This window comes from Zonotrichia leucophrys, chromosome 2, assembly GCF_028769735.1.
Source record: "Zonotrichia leucophrys gambelii isolate GWCS_2022_RI chromosome 2, RI_Zleu_2.0, whole genome shotgun sequence".
NCBI classification, from domain to species: Eukaryota; Metazoa; Chordata; class Aves; order Passeriformes; family Passerellidae; genus Zonotrichia; species Zonotrichia leucophrys.
Genome location: NC_088171.1, coordinates 92,229,859 through 92,250,064, shown reverse-complemented (window position 1 = coordinate 92,250,064; position 20,206 = coordinate 92,229,859). Strand labels below are relative to the sequence as shown.

General features: G+C 39.8%; 1 protein-coding gene across 1 annotated transcript in view; it reads left to right on the top strand.

The window, feature by feature from the left end:
* The window catches only part of AHRR (aryl hydrocarbon receptor repressor), an 82,940-nt gene that overhangs the window by 45,657 nt on the left and 17,077 nt on the right, over nucleotides 1-20,206 (top strand). The window contains exon 4 of the mRNA XM_064703459.1: nucleotides 11,040-11,140. Coding sequence (XP_064559529.1) covers nucleotides 11,040-11,140 — 101 coding nt within the window. The remainder of the gene's footprint in view (nucleotides 1-11,039; nucleotides 11,141-20,206) is intronic.

Here is a 20,206-nt window from a genome sequence, read left to right as displayed (position 1 = left end):
AGAAGAGTTGAAACTGGAGAAAAGGTTGTATTTTATTAGCTAGGACTTTGTTTCTGAAATACAGAACATTGGTTTTCCTTATCTTCAAATGGGACAAGTCCGATAAGAACTCTGTGCCTGCCTTGTAATTTTATCGCTATATCTAAGTATTCTCTGGTTTTAAAAATTGAAAAGCAAATCAAAGCAGGGAGAAAATTTATAATCTTAGAGCATTTAAATGTCACCTTTCCTGCCTTTTATAAAGACAAAATTTTTTTATTATGCTCAGAAAATTTGAAGGTCCTAATTCTGGCTGTTTAGGGACCATGGCACTTTTAAGAAACTTAATTTCTCTGGTGCTAAAAATGCAAGCCCACTTCTGGTCTGTTTAGGGTCTTTGGCATCTGCTTGGGATCTTTTTCTGAGTATGGAACATGGCTGTCAGGAAAGGCAAAGCAAAATCTTTGTGAGGAAGTGAAAAATAAAGGTTATTGTAGTAATCGAATACATCATGTGCATTCATTTTATACTTCTACAAAAGGTTCCTGTTCTGCAAAGAAATTTATTTTTGGACAAACCATAGTGTCTTCTCTGCAGGACCTCTGTCTTATGAGGGATTCCAGTTGGGAACAACATCCATCTGTTTAGGTAGCTTTGCAGGACTAGTTTTTGAATGCATACATTAAAATATTAATGCGGATAAAAAGACATTTAAGAGATCCAGGGATTGTAACATTATGAGTTTAGGCTTCTGGCAGTTCTGTTGCCAGATAGTTCTTAATTTTGAGTTTTTAGGTAAGATTGTCAGGCTGCTAGTTTTCTTCATCATTCCAAAAGGTTCTGGAATACAGCTCAATATTTTAAAACTACCCTGGAAATTGATTCTGAAATAATTTTTAAAAAACTTTCAGATAATGTCCCTGATGTTTCACTTGCCCTTATCTTGTCCCAGCATGTGTTTTTACTTCCTGAATTAGAAAATCCAAAGCTTAAGGACCTCCTCTCAGGCATATTTTTCCCACAGCACATTGGGTGCATTTGACTTCTCAGGGCTTCATGCAGTCCATGTCATCATGGCAACATTCATAGGCAGCAGAGAAGGCCAAGCAGAGCAGCTCTGCCTTAGAAAGAGAGCGCTGTGTTCTGTGGGGTCTGTGTGTCTGTCTGTTGTTGTGCAGCAGTGAGCTGTGATATCCAGCTGATTTAAAGGCAGAGATTCCCACATTTCCTCTGTCAAGCATGTTTGCTTCTTTAAAGTACACTGGAAAGCAAACGTGGCTTTGCCTTTAATATTTGACACAGCAAGGCTGCTATTTAAATCAGATATTAAAGAATTGTTCTTCTGTTATTCCTGACTCTAAAACTGTTGGATCCAGATTTGGTTTTCTGGGTAACACATGCACATCCTGTGCACTAAGGTCTCAGTGTGAATATTTTAGATGCAGTGTTTATTTCATCTTAAAGGTTTCCTTTATCCTCTCCAGATTGTGTGTATTGGCTATTTTTAAACAGTCTCTTGGATGATATACCAATCTATTGACACATGCTCTTGCAACTCTCTTCTAAGAGATACTGACTTAAATTCCTCTTGGAACCTGCAGGTGTGAATTTAGTCTGTGTCTTTCCATGCAGCATGGTGCAACAAAAATTATAAAGGCACAAGAAATTGAGCAGTGGAAGATCAAGAGACAGTCTGTTTGAATCACAGTCCTGGAAAAGAGGTTATCAAATCCAAAAAGACTAGCAAAGATCATGTAAATCTCATAAGTTAGTCATTGTCAGTTTGCTTTAATCAAGAAGAGGGAGAGATGCTTTCTCATGCATTTTCCTAGGTGTATTTGTTTTCATGCTTCATCTTTGATTTGAGTTTGTCCTTCAGTGGTTGATTACTAAATGTTCTAAACTACAGATTGAAATTGGAGGGGGTAAAATGATGCACATCTTCTGTAACTGATAGAGACTAAAAATGTCCTGATATTCTCAAGGTAAATCTGTTATCAAGACTTCATTGCATTTCTTCTGTAAAACACAATCCTTACAATCACCTTTCCAAAAGTGGGAAAGATTCCTGTAGACTTCAATTGCTTATTTATGAACACACGTAACTTTCCTCTTAGCTGTCTTTTCAGTAAAAAGAGATTTTGAACTCATTACTTATGTTTCTGAAAAGTATTTCAGACTCAAGTTTATTTCAATAGGCTGTTTATCACTGGAGAATGTTTTTTGTTGGTTTTGGATGCAATAATTAGTCACAAGCTGCTCTTTCATCATATGCTTAAATTTAGTTACATACAGGCTTTCTCATAAGGTTCTGATTTTTCTTATTGTCACTTCTGTGATATACTTTGTTTCACGTCACAGATGCTGCTGTTGTGCATCTGTTGTTTATTTTCTGTCTGCAACAAATTTTGTGGACAAGGCCATGGCATTGCAGTGAGAATAAAACAACATAAGAGATGCACTACTGTGTCACACCAGTGGTCCATTTAGTCTGGTATTCTCATCTTCAAAATTGCACTCTTTTATCTACTTTAAAGCATTCTTGTGCTGGTGTTACAGGGCACTTCACAGTCCTCATATTGTGGGTTGGGCAAACAGCAGTTCCACATTCAGTTTATCCACTGCCCTTATAATTTTGTAAACCTCTGTTGTGTCTCCCCTAGTCCTTCTCAGTAAAAGCCACAGCCATTTTAGCCTCTCCTCAAAGGGAAACTGCCTCTGCTGTGGACATCAGCTTCCAGTGATGTATTATTTTCACTGGGAGAATCAATCCTGAAAAAATGGTCTAATAACAATTAAATAGTATGAGCCATATCAAACAAGGACAACATGCTTGGGCCACAGAGGGAGAAAACACCAGGAATTCAGAGGATATAGAGAACCCATTTTTTTAAATATATCTGGACGAGGGAAAATATGAAAAGCTATTCAGACAAGAAGCCATTATGAAGGATATTTTGAAGAATGGGGAAACTCTTCAAGTATTTTTCATAGGTCACGTGCTCCACAGATCCTAGAATCAATGTGTCCTGATGTGCTGTTCCTCTGAATATGTATAAATACCATGATCAGTGGGATTTGCTGAGATCCCACTCAAGCAATCAGGAGGTAACAGCTCAGAACACACTGCAATACACTTAAGGCTCATTGTGGATCAGTTTGGTGAAGTCACGAATGAAAATATTAAACTTTGTTCATTGTACATTCTGAGGGCTTTAACTCTGGAACTAACCAATGTTAAGCAGACTTTCTAAATACAGAATAGTTCCCTGAAATTAATTTTTTTTCCTACTCTTAACTTATGCTGGATATCAGGATTCTGATTAATGGACATGTAATTTAAATACTTAAAGGTGCAAGGAAGAAGTGTGGGAATCATCTTAATTTTTTGTGAGCGATGTGGGTATTGATTTGAAACTGGAATAAATAGTCTGCAGATTTCTTACTCAATGTTGCTGATAAATCAGGCTTGCAATCCATTTTGTGGTTTGAGAGAATAACCCATTTTTACTTGTCTTTTATGTGTTTATTCAGAAGGGTGTGCAAGCAAATATTCAGACAAGCCTACGTATTAAAGCTTAATTAAAGAATGGAATAGTACGCAGATAAAATTAAGGCCCCAAAACTGAACCTATAAATCAATAAGTTTCCGTGATCAAATCATCATATTTAATGTTGTAGAAAATAAAATGGAATTGTGAAGACAAACAGGAGTTTGTTACTTGGAGTAAGTCTTACATCCTGGTGTAATTTCAGAGGACTGCACGTCTTCAGCAGTCTTGTAGCCAATATAGTCTACCAGACCAACTGATAGCTCAAATATTTACTCACAGTGATGCAAACAGATCTCTAAAATACCTCCTTTGCCAAGGCACAATGTGGGGCTGTCTGTTGGGGAGATCATCTGTTGAGTCATATGAAGAGAGAAAGGTTGCAACAGTAAGCTACAGAGAAGAAATGTGTTTTCTAGACAAGTTCTTTTGAGTCTGTTGTTTGTGTAGTTAGCACACAGTTTGTCTCACGTGGAGCTTTTCTCTGGATCTGTGATCCCTCAGAAATTATGGAATAGGGGAGAAGTTATAGTCCCAGGCTACATTTATACTTGACATGCTAATGTGATTTCTTATGAGATACAGATAGAATAAACCAGCAAAAGACAGAAGAAAAGTTAATAATTTTTTCTGCATATTCTCCATATAGATACACTTTTTATAAAAGCCGCTTCACCATTCTCAGCATTTCTTAAATTATTCTACACATCTGCAAATGAAGAATTGTGGGAACAGGATGTGTCCATCCAGAATTTACCCTAATGCTCATTCACCTAAAACTTTAAGGAACTCCTTATCTTACGAAATTAATCCTGTTTTTAATTAAATAATGAAAGTTTTCCTGGAGGGAATGAGAAATGTCCATTACTGGGAGTACTCAAAAACCAGCCTAAGTGAAAGAACCAGCCTCAGCGAAGTTAGTGCTGTTCTGATGGGGGTGAGTTAGAAAAAATGACCTTCAAAGGTGCCTTCCAACCTACAACTTCCTATGTTTTGTGATTCCCTATCCTGACTCAGTTTACAGACCTGGGTTCCCCACAGGTGAACCACTTTCCTAAAGCTTCACAGAACTCCTTGCACTGCAGCACAACTGAACATTTGCAGGCAATTCTTTTCAGCTTCCCAGCTTGCTGCATGTAAACTCTATTTCCCAAAGGCACACAGACCTCCTCTTTTTCACATGCAAAAAAAAAAAAAATACCCTGACTGTGTAAGAAGTCCTCAGTTTGTGTTTTTTCTTTCACCTGCACCTGGATTCTGATGCTGACTCTTTGCTGGACTACTCAGTACTGCCTGCCCTGGCATAGCACCAGGTCCATCCCAAGGACTTCATTGATAATGAATTCCAGCCCCAAACTGATTCTGTTCCTGACACAACCTTGCTCTTCATTTGGATCAAGAGACAAAAGATAAGACTGATGGGTTTTAGAGGGCAGAGTGAAGAAGATGGTGGATTTTTTCTGGGAAAATGAGGAAAGCACACCAGGTCTTCCCCAAAGCAAGAGGTTCGTCCTCCTCCCTTGCTTGCCTGCTGGAAATCCTGTCTGAGATTTCATCCTTAGTATATTGTCAGATCACCACTAAATTTTCTAATGAGCCAGATCTCTCAGAGCTGATGTTTGTAGAAATGCGAGCTTTCTCCCTCTTTTCTCTGCATTTCTGTAGAAATAATTTCCACGTGTACTTTTACACAAGCACAGACAGCACTGGCAGTTGGATCCCTGTTTCAGAAAGCTTATCTGATATGCAGTAATTTCTAAAAACACAAAACCCTCCAGTGGAATATAGTGAAATGGACCGCACTGCTGATCGCTCCAGCAGAGTGTTTTACTGTTTGTGAAGGGATTTGACTCCGGGGAAACACTCCTCACCCTTCGCACAGCGGGCTCTCTCCCTTCTCCCCGCTGCACGAGAGTCATTCCTCTGATCCTTTACTCTAAGCTCCTTTGCTTTTTTTAGGCAACTTCCAGATATCTGATACAGTATATAATGAGGAATTAGGTTCCATTACACCAAGGCTTAACCTTCTCGAAAAGCATTCAGCGCTTGCCAGGAGTCATCAATATTTAACAGCTGTTGTTATTATGAAATACTTCATAGGGTAACGCGGCTCGTCTGCTCGCACGCAAGGGCTTGAACGGCGGCCAGGGCGCTGTCAGAGCCGCCGGGAGATTGACAGGCGGCGAGCCTTGCGTGACAGCGGGGCCGGGGTTACTCAGCACTCTGCCTCCTCCGCAGCGGGCGCCTCTCCTCCCCCTCGCCCGCCTTCAAAAGCGCGCTCCGGACGCGCTGGGACGCGGGCCGGGGGCGCAGGGGGCCGAGCTGGCCCCGGCAGCCCCGGGGAGAGGAGGGCAGCCCGGCGGTGGCAGCGCTTTGATGCCCCTCTGGCACGGGGGAGAATGGATGAGGCTCGCTGGGAAAGGGGAACAGTGGTTCTGCAGGAAAGAGCGGATGGGATCTGGAAAGCAAAAGGGTTCGGTTTGTACCTTAAATAAATGTCATGCTGTACTCGAGAAACTTCAAAGGGAAGTCAGATTTCAAAGCATCCCTTAAGAAGAAGCAGACTGAGAAAACCGCTAAGTTGGGAAGAAAAACTCTGCATTACTGCTAGTGTAATTTCATCTGGCGTTCTGGTAGCCTCCACAACAGGACCAAGCACCGTACAGCTTTTATTCAGCTTTTGATTCTGTTTTCTGATTCCTTTCCCAAAGCATCTGTACTACCTGTGTGTTGTGCAAACGTCCCTTCCATCATGTTTGGCATTATATAACAACAGTTCCTTATGCTGTGTATTTTTCAATTCCAGTGTTCATCTAATGACCCCCATCCTAATTGTCACTCGGTGTTCTCTGTAACACAGCCAGAGGAAACAGATCATTTTAGTTCATGGCTTTAGGTTTGTTAAGCAGAATTGCTCATACTGAGTGTTTCCGAGTCAATTTGTTTTGTTTTCTCAGTATTCAGAGTAACACGCATAGCTGATTCTTCCTGCAGCTAGAAGATGCAGGAAGAGAGACCCTGCTCTCACTTCCTTTCGAGTAACAGCTACCAAATGTAAGATTTGCATGCCCAAAGCAGTGTCTCTGAACCTGCACTCTGGATTTGGGTATTTTCATCCACCTCTTTTAAGAAACACTTTATCCCCTGGGCATCATCGGAGAGAACTGGTAGTCCCTTGCAGGAGGGCTTGAAATGGATTCACCAGCCTGAATCTGAGGAAGACTGTGTGGTCCCCTTCCTACACCCCAAACAAACCCAGGCAGGGTGTTCAGTTCAGGGGCAGCATCCCTTCACTGATCATTTCTTGCCTGTGGTGTTGCTCAATGCAGGCACCTGGGACAGCTGGGGTAGTTTGCCCTCATAGTAGTCTGTTACACAGCCCAAGTTAGCAGCTACTTTTACTAATTATTTTCTGAAGAATGAAGGCTGTGCTCGTGCAGAATGAGGTACAGAAACACTCTGGAGAATGTAATCCCATGGGTTTAAAAAGTATGATTTTATGACACTCCTGAAATCTCCATCTCTTTGAACTAAAGAGTATCCTACAATGAATAAATGTTCTGTTATGTCTGGGGCAAAGGGAACGGCTGGTTTCATAATGCTTCTATAGACTGTGTTAGGCAGCTTTTCTTTACAATATTCCAGATTTGGCTTTCAAGCCAAGGTGTTTGCAAATGCAGATAGCAACGCTCATAGCAGAACTGGAGGCTTGAAAGAAGTCTCAGGTTTTGACATTGTTCTGGGCAGAGACAGTGCAGCTGTGAAAGGCTCAACAGCACTATCTGAGACCATCCCATACTCATTCAGCCAATCTTATAGTCTCCTCTGTGGGCTTCTTTTCTCCATTAATTTACTGTCAATTCTAACTCTACATTATTTTTTTAGTTTCCACTCCTTTCTCTGCTTTCAGATTAGAAATTGAAAAAATTTCCTCAAATCTTTGACCTCTCTTCCAGGAAATTGCATTGGCAGTTTTATTTCATTTTGTTCTTCTCTCTCCTCTTCTTCCTAACCCCCTGTCCCCTTGCCCTGTATATTTCCACAGTGTCGTCCTTTGTAGGACCCAGCATTTCCAGACTTGTTGGCTTTTAATGTTGCATGGGATTTCACCATGCACACCAGATCGCATGACCTTGCAAAACTGTCAGCCCTGGTACATGTATCTCTGGTATTTATCATTCTATGGTATCAATATGCTCATTCATCTTCTTTGGCAGAACAGCTCCATCTTCTGTTTTGTTTCATGTTCTGGAAGTGCAGGCTCTATACACTGTGCTCAGAAAATACTCTTGAGTGCTACCGCTTCCCATCTCCTGAGTTTGCTGGTTTTGATTCTGGCGGATGAGAACTCGGTGCTGACCATCCAAAGGGTTACCTCTCCCATAGAAAGTCTAAAGCTCCATAAAGCTTAAAACTCTCAATTTATTATTTCTTTTTTACAGCCAGCAGCATTCATTAGACTGCCTGCAGTATCAGCTTTGCTCTTGCTCCACTCTTGATACATGGGAACTCCAGCAACGCGTTTACCCCTCAGGTCACTGAGTCATCCTTTGCTGGTTTTTATTTTTCAGCTTTATTTTCAGACAATTTGCTCCTCCCTGCCCACCAGAGACAGTACTCCTGCATTCTTCAACGTCTCATTTGTTTTCATCATAGGCTGTACTGTTGCTCCAGAGGGACACCATTTTATGAGATGTCTAAGCTTGATCACAGCTGTCTTGGCATCAGGGTCTTTTCTATCAAGCCACCCATCATAACCAAAACTTGCTGTCCTGTTGTCTCTCATGATTCTTGGTGGTGACAGGGGTATTGTTAGACTCTTCTGTTTTCTTTTCCCTGTTTTTCTGCCTAGTCAGATAACATCTTGCAAGTTTCCCTCAAATGCCTGTCGCGTCTTGCATTTCCTCCTCCTCCTCATTTCTTTTAGGATCTGTGTGATTTTCTGCCTGTCTTGCTCTGCTTTCTCCAGGTGACAGGCTATCACCAGCACCTCTCTTCTGAGGTGTCACTGCAGTATCAGCCCGGCCGTGGGTGGATTAATCAAATATTCCCAGCGTAGGGAGGCAGAAGGCGAGTGAGCAGTGAGTGACGGCTCTGCTGCCTCGGGTGCAAGGAGCAAATGTTCCCATCTCTGAGGAGCACTCACTTCTTGGAGCAATGGTGTTGTCTTTCTCTGATGGTGCACAGGGTCTCCTTGCACTCAGGCCACTGAGAAGGGCAGGCTATGAAACGGATGTGTGTGGCCCAACATATGGGTAACTCTAACTGGCAAAATAACATTAAAATGCTTTCCATTTGGAGATGGAATTTATAGTAGTCAGACGAGTTGCAGAACAAACATCTCTTGTGCTTCTGCTGCTGTGTTTGTATGAGCCTGAAGGCTAACAAGCAGGCAGGGAGCTCTGGCCCGCTCAGTTGGGTAAAATAATAGTTTCCACTAACGATGAAGTTTGGACGGATGGAATTTTCACAACACCAAAAGAGCGCATCAAAGAAATAAACCTTCGTTTCCTCTCACCCCTCCCTGTCTGTCCTTTAACCTGAGCAAAGACCACAAACCACCATGTCAGTAATTACAGAAACATCTTTTCTGAAGAGGGAAACTCTGGAAGAGGCCATTGGAATAGGGGTTGGGCTTTTAAAAATTGTTGTGACAAGGTATTTAAAAGATGTGTGGATGTGGCACTTAGGGACATAGTTTAGTGGCAGACTTGGCAGTGCTGGGTTAGTGGTTGGACCTGATGATCTTAAGGGACTTTTTCAACATAAGTGAACCTATGATTCTATGTCTGTTCTTATAGACAGGCGTAGCAGAAGGCCTAGCTGATCAGGGGAAAAAAGCAACCATTTCCTATTAGCTCAACTGGCACACCAAAATGAAAGTGCAGATTTAAGAATCTGTATATTCTACTCACAGCAGCCTAGGTTACAAGTCTGAATTCCCAAAATTATTTTGGCTGGAAAATATCTGTTTAAAGCAGCTTGGGATTTTCCTGATGTGCTTTCCCATGCCCAAGGGAGGGATTTGTTACATCTAATTATACATTTGAGATAATTGCTTTGGGCTAATGACCGACATTATCACTTGCAGCAAATATTTACAGTGTAAGCTAAAAACCATCACAAATATTCAGTTGGTGTGGTTCTGAGTTGCCATTGTTTATTGTAAAATGCTGATGTATCCTGCAACAGTTCCTTACCAGGCTATTAAATTGATAATGAACTCTTCAATGGGCTCAGGACCTTTAGAGGCTTTCTGTTTCACTCCTTATTCTGGTTTGGAACAAATGATTCCTGCCCTCTAAACCCTTTTTTGGTGGGGAGGTTTTATTTTTAATTAGTTGGATTGTTGTTGGGGTTTTTCAGGTTTTTTTTGGTGTGCATTTGGCTTTTTTTTCAGAGGGATGTTTTTTGGTTTATTAATAATTTCTGGCTGTGGCTGTCACCACTCCCCTTTGGCTGGAAGTGAAAATGTGTATCAAACGTCCCAGATAATATCACTGGGATGCTCTCCTCTCCCATTCTCTCCATGAAAAGGAGAAAGACCAGAAAACTGTATCTCTGTCTGCTACCAGGATCTTTGTATGACCCTTCTGTGGAAGTATGAGTGAAACTGACTTAATTTTTACTGACCAAGTGATAAAGATGGGTTCCAGTTGCACTCCCTAGATGATGCTGAAGCCCAATAATCATGTAATGCCAGCCTTCTCAGAAATTCTTTCATTTTCCCCAGTAATGGGATAGTATTTTAGTGATTTTTCTGCAGGGTATAATGATAGGAAGAATTTGAGCATTCAGAGACATTTGAGATCAAGCAATGTAAAGGAAGAGCACTCACCAGTTGAGTTTCCCCTGAAAGCTTAATCAGATATAAGCTTTTTTCCCTATTATTAGGAAAAATATATGAAATTTTAATCTATAATGAGAAATATTCATTTATTTCATGGAGTAAATGACATGCTAAAAATAAACTTTAAAACTCTGTGTAAAAATGAAACAGTTTAAGAACATTCCCTTGAATCTTGCAGTTAGGTTGAAGTTTGTAGACATGAACAGGGTAAAGTGAGAACAAAAATAATCCGATGTCAAGGAGATCAGCACTGAAAATAAGAAACTTATTCACTCCCTTTTCTTCTGAACTATATAGACATTTCTCTGTATTGTCATAATACATATTTTTATAAACAAAACAACTTGCTAGCTTTCTTTTATTTCTTTCCTGTGGGTTTTAGTTGTTGCTTTATGTAGAGTAGGCTAATGGAAAAAATATGTTCAATAAAAAATGTGATAGATATTTCATACAAAAAACATCTGGACTGCAAAATATATATCTATCTCCAGCACAAGAAGGAAAAAAAAAAAGAAAAGAAAGTTGTCAGTAATCGAGATCCAGACCACAAAGACAGTAACCACCAATTAAATTCAATGCATGTTAAATGCCTAAACAACAATTTTAGTCCTGACTCTAATAGTTATGATTTCTAAATTGATGATAACTCTTTCCAACAGCCATTCAAGAAAAGCACTTTAAGAAGCAAGTTGGCCAAACGATAAAAGAAGACAATATATCTAACAAGACTGCTGTACAAGAAGGTGGACTTCTACTAGAAGTGAGTGAAAAAATGCTGGACATAATTTTTCTGGATGTAATTTATTCAGTTTGGTGATATATTTGGGCTGATGATTTGTGGCAGCTTTGAACAAACAGTCTGTCTTGGTGGGAGTCTTTCAAGGGCCATGCTCGTGAACATTTCTTGCAAAAGCAAGACTGGCAGTCGTGACAGTCACAGTCAGTGTCCATTTCAGCAATTACATCTTGCACCCTTTCTTACATCCTTGAAATTACCAGTGAACCCTAGCAGGACAATTCACAGTTCTTTTTCACTTTTAGGTTTATTTTACTTGGCCCATATTTTGAGGATGTCAACATGAGCTTTCCTGGTTTCTCATCTGAACTGAGAATATTCTAGGATATTTTAGTTAAACCTACTTCCTCAGCTCTGTGTTCTGCACACACACCATGTCAGCAAAAGTTATCCTTTCTATGTATTTTTATCCCTTTTAGGCTGACTTTATATATTGGCAGAGCAGCATAAAGGGGCCATGCTGTTACTGAGAATTGGATCCATTAATTTTAAGGAAGAATTAATGCTGCTGTGAACTACTGAACCAGCTAGAGCCCAGCAGTCCATCCCAGATACATCTGCATTTCAAACACATGATGTAATAATGCCTTTTATACACTGAGGTCCTTGGAAATTCCTATGTGATTAAGATTACATATGTTGTGATTAATATTACAGTTGCTCTGGATAGGATAATATTCATGGTATAAAAACTGTGTTTTAGTGACAGCCTCGAGATGCATATAAATGTAAATTAAATAGTAGCCTCCAGCAAATAATTGCTGAATGCTATTAAATTAAAACACATTTTAGTATGAGATCCAATAACATAAGTTACTCAAGTCTATGGAATGGAAACTGGCACCCTGCTTTCCTTCCTCTAAGTATTTCAAAAAACTTTAATTTTAGATTTCAAAGCAAGTAACGCAGAGGCATCTGATTAGTTACTGCTACTGCCAAAACAATATTTTGGGTGTCAGGTGTCATTTTGCAGCCATTTCCATTCTCAATAAATAGGGAATACGGGGTGTACAATAAATGATAAATATGGTGAGTATATAAATTTTAATGAGGGTCTCCTATATTAGTCTAAGTTTTGTTGTGTGTACATGACATGCCCACAAGTTAGAATCACTGAGCATTCTCAAACAGTAGACTGACTGCTGTGAGCGCATGGAGAGAACACTGGCACGTAATTTGGGGTAGGTTATGAGAGACTGCTATTGCTAAATATGCTCTGCTTATTTATGGTATGCGGAGTCACAATGCCTCTGAATGCAGGGGAGATATTTTATCCCGGATCATACTTAAAGTGGATCATTAACTGGATGATTAAGTGCATGTTAATTTGAATGTACTTGCCAGGCTTCATTTATGGGCACGTCTGACCTAGAATAAGAGGGTGAGTTTTCCTTAGGGCTTGTCGGGAATGTTCTCTGAGGACTCAGCTTGGCTTGGATCCTCATTCTGTGGTTATGGCACGCAAAGAAAAGTGGGTTTTTATGTTGTTCAACCAAATTCACCATGTTGGTTATTAGGAACTGTGGGGTTTTAACTAAATATCACATTTCTGATTCCTTCCAAGAAGACGCAAACCGTGGTTGTTGTTCTTTGTATATGGACTTGTGAATCTCACCAGTTTATTTGCTCTCAGAAGATATTTTTCAGCTGTCGAAAGCCACTTTCCATGTCATGACAACACCTTGCACTGTGCAACCTCTGCGTTATATAATACAAACCAGAATAATCTGAATCACCAAAATATGTGTGAATAATAATGTTAATGGAAAATCAAGAATAAATGCTTTTATTTTTTTCCTAGTGTCTATAGTCACCCTGCATTATGTATGGAGAGAAATATGGGATAACAAGAACCTAATTGCTGGTAAATAGTGTATCTGGGACTCTTGAGTCTTGGAACAATGCAGAATTTCCCCTTTCAGCTTGAAAGAAAACAATGGAATTAGGCTGTCTTCAAAATATGTTTAAAATGTTTTTTATTTCTAAAGGCTTCTGCCACAACATGTGCTTTTTATTTAAGATTTTATGGAGATTTTTTACAGCTATAATCAAATAGCTTTCATCAGCAATAACAGAATAAACAATGATACCAGTTTATCAAAGACTTTTTAGTGGAGCACAGCAGGTATCTAAACAAATAATTTCTTTTGGTGCTTTAGGATAATTTCTTCTGGATTAGAGACTTTGCTTGCCATCTTTGTTTCCCTTTGAAGGGAAGACAGACGAGTCTCTAAGAACCAAAGTCTAATTTTATTAAGGGGGTTTTTTAATATATCCCATTCTTGAAATCTTTACTGTCCTTTGAGCTTTCACATTCCAACCGTTTGACTGCAGTAATAATTTTAAACTTTGCACTTTCAAAATATTTTCCGAGACAGGTGGTTTTGCAACCCCTGTGCCCCAAGCCTTCTGGCAGAAAAGGGGCACATTCAGTTTCTGAAGCCTGTTAGTGAATACTCAAGGAACACTGAGCCAAACCCATAACCAGAAAAAGGGGAAAATAAGTTGTATTGGCAGTCAACAAATCCAGATAGAGTTTATGGGGTGATGGGGTGGAGAAACACAATAAAATGGTGACTTGGAAAAATAATGAATCACTGGTGGGTATCTAGGCAATAGCCTTGATTGCAGGATTCATCTCATGGCTGTTGGCCACCTCCTGCTCTTCCCCCCAGCTATGCTGTGCTCGTAATCTTAAGTCCAGACTCAGAGTCTGCACTATGGTGGAGGTAATTGCCCATCCCAAATGCTGTGTAGCTGTCATGTGTTACACTATTCACTGATCCCTGGAAGAATTAAATGCCTGCTGTTAGAGGGGAGGCTCTATATGGACTTGCTTCCTTAATGACATGTAATCAGGCATCACCCCATCATCACCTCCAACACTGCTCCTTGGGTAACCAGCACTTGTGCACTAAGCAGCACCCTGCTAAAATTGTCACTTGGGCTTTATTGACCACTTCACAGTTGCTCCTGCAGTTTTTTCTGCTTTTCTGGACAAATCATTGATGTTCAAATTTCTATCTCAACTCTTGCTGCTAAGGCTGCGGCTTCATGGACTTTCTTCTCTTCTTCATTATGTTTGTTGGTCTTCTATTATGCTCTTGTAGGCAGAAGCATAGGGTTTATGGCAGCTCTGTTCCCAGATGTATTGGCCATAATTCTTTTCAGGTGTGAAAATAGTGGTTTATAACCAAAATGTCACAATAAATATAAAGAAATATGGACAATGCAGGCAGCTCCTGAACAGATGCTAGTGGAGTATGGCTGCCCAGTTCTATCACGCTCCCTTCTCACTGATGAATATTGATAAAGGCCAGACACAGCTTTTTTTGTCATTTCCATGCTCACTGGCAGCTCAGCCTCTTCCAGAAAAGATCCATGTTGCTTTTCAGGATGCTGTAAGCCACACTTTTGTACAGTTCAGGGTCAGACTTCATGAGTCTTCTACTCATAAGGCTTCAGCGCACAAGAATCACATTCCTGTGGTTTTGTCTCATGCTTTTCTTTATGGCTGCATTGAAGATGCCAGTCATAAGACTGTCCTGGTACTTCTTATTCAGTGTCACTGTACATTCCATTTAATACCTTTTATTGAGGACCTGGATAAGGGGATCAAAGGCATCCTTAGTCAGTCTCACAAGACATAAGGTTTGATGGGAGTGTTGGCATGTTTGAGGGCAGGAAGGTTCTGCAGACGGATCTGGAGAGGCTTACTACTTATTTAAATTTTTTGACAGAGACTTTGAGGTGCCTGGCATCTTAAATATCTTACAATTGCAGCCATATGGTCCTTTACTTAAAAAATAAATCAATTACTAACACCTTCAAAACCATGAAAGATAGGTTTGGTGGTGCAACCACTATAATTCTCCACTGATTTTAATAATCCTGGCTTCATTAGGTTAGCTACTTAAACATATAAAGTTGGGTTTTTCAACATGAGCTTCCATGTTTTGTTCTACCAAAACATGCAGACAAATTTTGCTGATTTGAGTTGTAAGAAGCAAAACTAATGAAGCACTTCAGGTTATTTAGCTTCTGAACCAGCAGCATTTGTGCTTGATATTGACGGCTGGTGCAAAACTACAGCACAATCAGGTGTAGATCCTGTAGCACACAGAACAGACCCTTTTTCACTCAGACAAGTCCTTTATAGATGATTTTTTAATTCCATATCACAGGTTTGGAAATTCTGGTTCTAACTTGGTAGCGCCCATCAAAGTCAATGATGTCATTTTTTGACAGCTTTAATACCGAATAGACACCAGGTCTTAATCAAAACCAATGTAAGTGAAACTTAATGCAAGCAAATATTTTAGGATTTGACACAATGTAAGTTTAAAGCTTATTATTTAACATTATGTTGCTACCTTAGAAATGGATGCAAATAATGATCTTTCTGGGAGTTACTTTGGAGAGGTGAATGTGCAAATTTTGGCACTGAAACGCATCTCCCAGTGGCCTCTACTAACAGCTTGAACTAGAGTTCAAGTTTGATTCCAAGGGAGTTGGAAAATGATACATTAGAAAACATCCTATTGGTGCTGTTCTTCACTCTGCATAAGGAAATAACATAGGAAACTCTTTTCCCACTTGGTTTCCTGTCATTTTTTTAAACTTGTTAGTGTAATTCCACTTCCTCCTTCCAAACTGATTTATGTAATCACTTCTTGATAAAACTGTGCTCTTGAAAAGGTACTCCAGTTTGAATTTCAGTCTGAGAGCAAGAGATTTTTACTCTTCCTGTTATTTTAAAATTTTAACTTGAAAAGGCAAATTGCAAGTCCAACAAAGTGCATGGAGATTATGTGGTTCTATGACCATGGCACAAATTTCAGGAATCAAAAACTGGTCTGGATTCCCTCTTCAGCTTCCCATAGTGCTGACACTTGTAAACTAAATCCTGATAGTTGTTGATACAGTGCTTCATTTTCTTAATCTAACTTGTTTAAAACTGGACCATCAACATAGGAATTTTTTTTCCAGTTAATACAACTTTTTAAAGTTGCCCAAACAACCCTTTTGCTTTCCTTTGTTTTCAAACATGAACCTTCTCCCAGTAATTTAGATGACATGATTTAAGCTGACGTTAGCCACTTGGGATGACTTACAGGGAATTTATCCATTAAAATAAACCATAAATGGGGTTAGGAGCGCCGTTTTATCACATGCGTACATTCACTTTATTCTTGCCAGGCATAGGCAAAACACAAAGGAACACTTCAGAGGCCCTGGTCCCTTTTCTTTCTTTCTTTTCAAATAGGCATATTTCTAAAATCCAGACTTGAAATTTGGCATGGCCACAGCTCTGTGCAAAAAACATCCTTTCTCTTGCCCTTTAGACAAATAACTAATGTTCTCGCTTATTCCTTTCTTCTTTTTTTTTTCTTCTTCTCTAACAAATCTGGATAGAAAAGCCATGACTGCTAAATTCCATTTGCTCTCTCCTCCAGTCCTTAGTGCTACTGTTATGAGTGCAACAATCATGATGCTGCCACAGTGCTGAGGTTTCTCAAATACAGGAGGTGGCACCATCCAACTTGACTGGGGGACAGAGAAAAACAAAATCGTGTTATCCCCTCCCTTCACATTTTCAGCCTAACTATGAGAAAAGTGATGGAAGATGGGTTTTGATGGACAAAATTGTGTGGAAATAATGAACAAAATGGTAACCACAATTGCCAGCACACATAATGTCTGAGAAGCTTGACTTTTGCCAGGACTTTTGCAAGAGATTTATGGAGGGATTTGAAGAGGAAAAATAGGTACTTCTGTAGAGGCTTGTTGTGGAGCCTTTTTGCAAAGGGGAAAATGCCAGTAAGTGCTTCTTTTCAGATTTCATTACATGTTGGGCTGATGAGAGTTAGTATTTATCTTCTCCAACACAAAATTACAGATCACAATTGAGAGGGAGCGAGCTGGGAGTGGGTTGGAGAATCAGGGCAGGCAGCCTATGTTCAGCATGGCAGAGCAGGAGGACCGGGCAGTCAGCGCAGGTGTGTGCTGAGGAGAGACAGTTGTCATCCCCTGGCTGGTGCTGGCATCAGGAAAAGTGCCTCCATTTGTCAGGAGACAGGCAAACCTGCTGTCATATGAGGAGGGCTGGCTGAGAAACTCCCAGAGAACAGAGCAGCTGTCCGTCCATAGCGTTAAGGTGAGGAGTCAATAAGCTCTGGGCACAGATGCAGCTTTGAATCCAAGGCTGCTGTTGCTGTCTCCAGACGGTTCATCACAGCCAGCTCCACCCGAGCTCACTTTTCACAGCCGCTTCCTCTGTTTCTGCTCAGGCTATTTCGGTGCCTCCTGGACACAGTCCAGTGGCCACATAACTTCCTCCTCAACAAAACATATTCTCCCATTTCAGCTCTCTTAGATTTTTTTTTTTCTCACTGACTTCAGAGCCAATCCTTGACAACTATTTCCACCAGTCAATAGGTTTGGTATCTGTGTCTGAGCCCTGCATCATACACATGCACCAGGACTTGATCTGCTGCTAGAACTGACTTCTTGCCTTCAGGCAACAAAGGCATTCATAACACACTGTTCATTTCATACCAATTTCTCCATTTGCTTTTCAGGAAGCATTTTTGAAGATGGCATAGTCATATTTTGCAAAAAAAACCCCCAAAACATAGAGGACATAGAAGACACACACATACACTTTAAATAATTGCAATCCTACATTGTTTAACTTGTCTTCAACTGGTTGAAGTGAAATTATAAATGAGCAGCCTAAACTGTATTTTCAGATGACGCTTGCTTACAGTGTGTTCCTTATTCTCAATTCAGAAAAGCTCATGAGCTGCAGCCTTGCCATCTTCTCAATAACATGAAGTGATGAGCAAGAAAGCAGGTCTAGGCTAGACTGTGTCCAGGCTTGAGAGCTTTTGCAAATTTGCAGTGATTCTGTCATGGAGGTTTTGGAAAAAACCCTATGTATTTTACTAGAAATATCAAATACATCCCGCTTTCTCTTTTTGTCTGCCTTAGTAAATAAAACTTAAATGTTCAAACCAAAGCAGGGGCTTGCAAAAGAGATTTGGGGAAGGGTTAATTTAGTCTATAATGCAGCCTAAGATTTGCAGTTGTTGCTGCTGGTTAGAGGAGTTGTCTCTAACTTTCTATCATTATCCTTCTCCATATGATCCACCCTTATCCACTCGATATCTCAATTAGAGAAAAAATTGTCTCTGGGTCAGCACAATGCATTTATAGCAGATTCACCGCTGCTGTTAGAATGGGATAGGGTGTGTTTGATACAGGACACTTACAGCATACAAAACATGCTTAAGATGATAACCTGCAAAGTAAAACTGTTCCTAGAGCCAATTTCAGGGATGCCATTCTCCCTGAAAATTCTACTGACCCGAAATCATGTTTTAAAAGTCTGGTTTAGCATATATTATGAAACAGAATATGAAATACAGATTGTTTTGCTCTGTTCCCCACCCCCTGAAACAGTTTCACTTTAGAAAATGTGATATATAGTGCTAAACACACAGAAAAAGAGTGCTGTGAAATTAGGACATAACATTCTGTTTTCAGTATATAGGCTGCAACATTGTTTCTTTTAGGTTTTGATTCCTTACAGAAAGAGATGTCTGCCATTCATCCTCATTAAGAGTTTGCAAGTACAAATAAAAGTCAGCTGTGGATGGAATATTATGACGGCTTCCTCTATTCAGGACTTGATGCACTTACATGTAAATAACACCGAAAAAAAAAATCCAGACATTTGGTACTTACATATGTCTAATTGTCCAACATGTTGGATAAATATTATTTGAGACTCTTTTCAGTAACTTGTTTCTGTGAAAGATAATGCCTAATCTTACTACATTTGTTATTTCAAAGTCTACCTAACTAAGTTTGTTATTACAAGTGCAGAGTAGTGAGCAATTAATGCTTCATTTTGAGCCTTCTCAAATGGAATTAATCAGGCTTGCATTTTCTGTATTGAAATTGTTGAAGAGAAGACTGAAAAGCTCAGAGCAGCTGCAGAATTCAGAAAGGACGAAGAGCTGAACTTGCACTGAAGATACGATATTGCCCCAGCTTTGCTTCCATCTGTGAATACAACATCTGCTTTTGAGGAAGTGAAATGAGAAACTGCATGAATCAATATAAAGATGGTTTCTATTTCCAAGTGTAGTCCAGGGCATAGTATTTGTGAAAGAGGATTGACAGGAGGGTTCCATTACTAATAGAGCACAATTTTAAATTCAACATCATGATTAATGAGGAGGCTAAAGAAACAGATATAATTATTATGTTGTAATTTGGTATCCTTTCATAATAATTGCTAAGGTAAATGACATGTTACTCATCCACATACTCACTATCTAGCAAACATCATAACTCTAGCTATGTATTAATAAATAAAATGCGCTTTGCCCCAGCAATTTTTGAATAAATAATACAAATATTCTTCTTTATATTATTTTAAGTACCCTTCAGTACTTGTATACCATCCATTAACCTCAGGTAGCATTCCTATTCTTGCTTCCCATATGAAATCCTAAATGGTAAAGCATGTCATATAACAAATTTGTACTGAGGTGCTCAGTGTCACCCATGAATTAATTCACTTCTGCATCAACAAAACCTTCCCTGACCTGTCTTTAAGCTAGTAGTCATCAGTACTGCTCCTCTCTGGAAGCATGGTCTGTATTCTCTTTCCCAGTGCCTAGTACTTGTGGAAAAAACAAGATTTAATGGGGATGCATCTCTTTCTAGTATGCGCCACACCAACTTTCTACACAAGCAAAGTCAGCTGATGCTTCAGCCCTTTTTCTTAGCCCCATCTTGGGCAGAGTAGTTGGTTCTGAGGCGCCAGGTTCATTGGAGACCAGAAATTCATGGATATGTTAACAAAGAGAGGCCCTGTCCCAAGGACTTGACACAGACTAAGCAAGCTTTGTTACAAAAGCTCAGTTTGGAAGGAATGTATAATGGAAGAGAAACTTCATTTACAGTTTTGCATCGTGCATTCAAAACAACTTCAAAGGCAAAGTTGTTCTTGGTTGT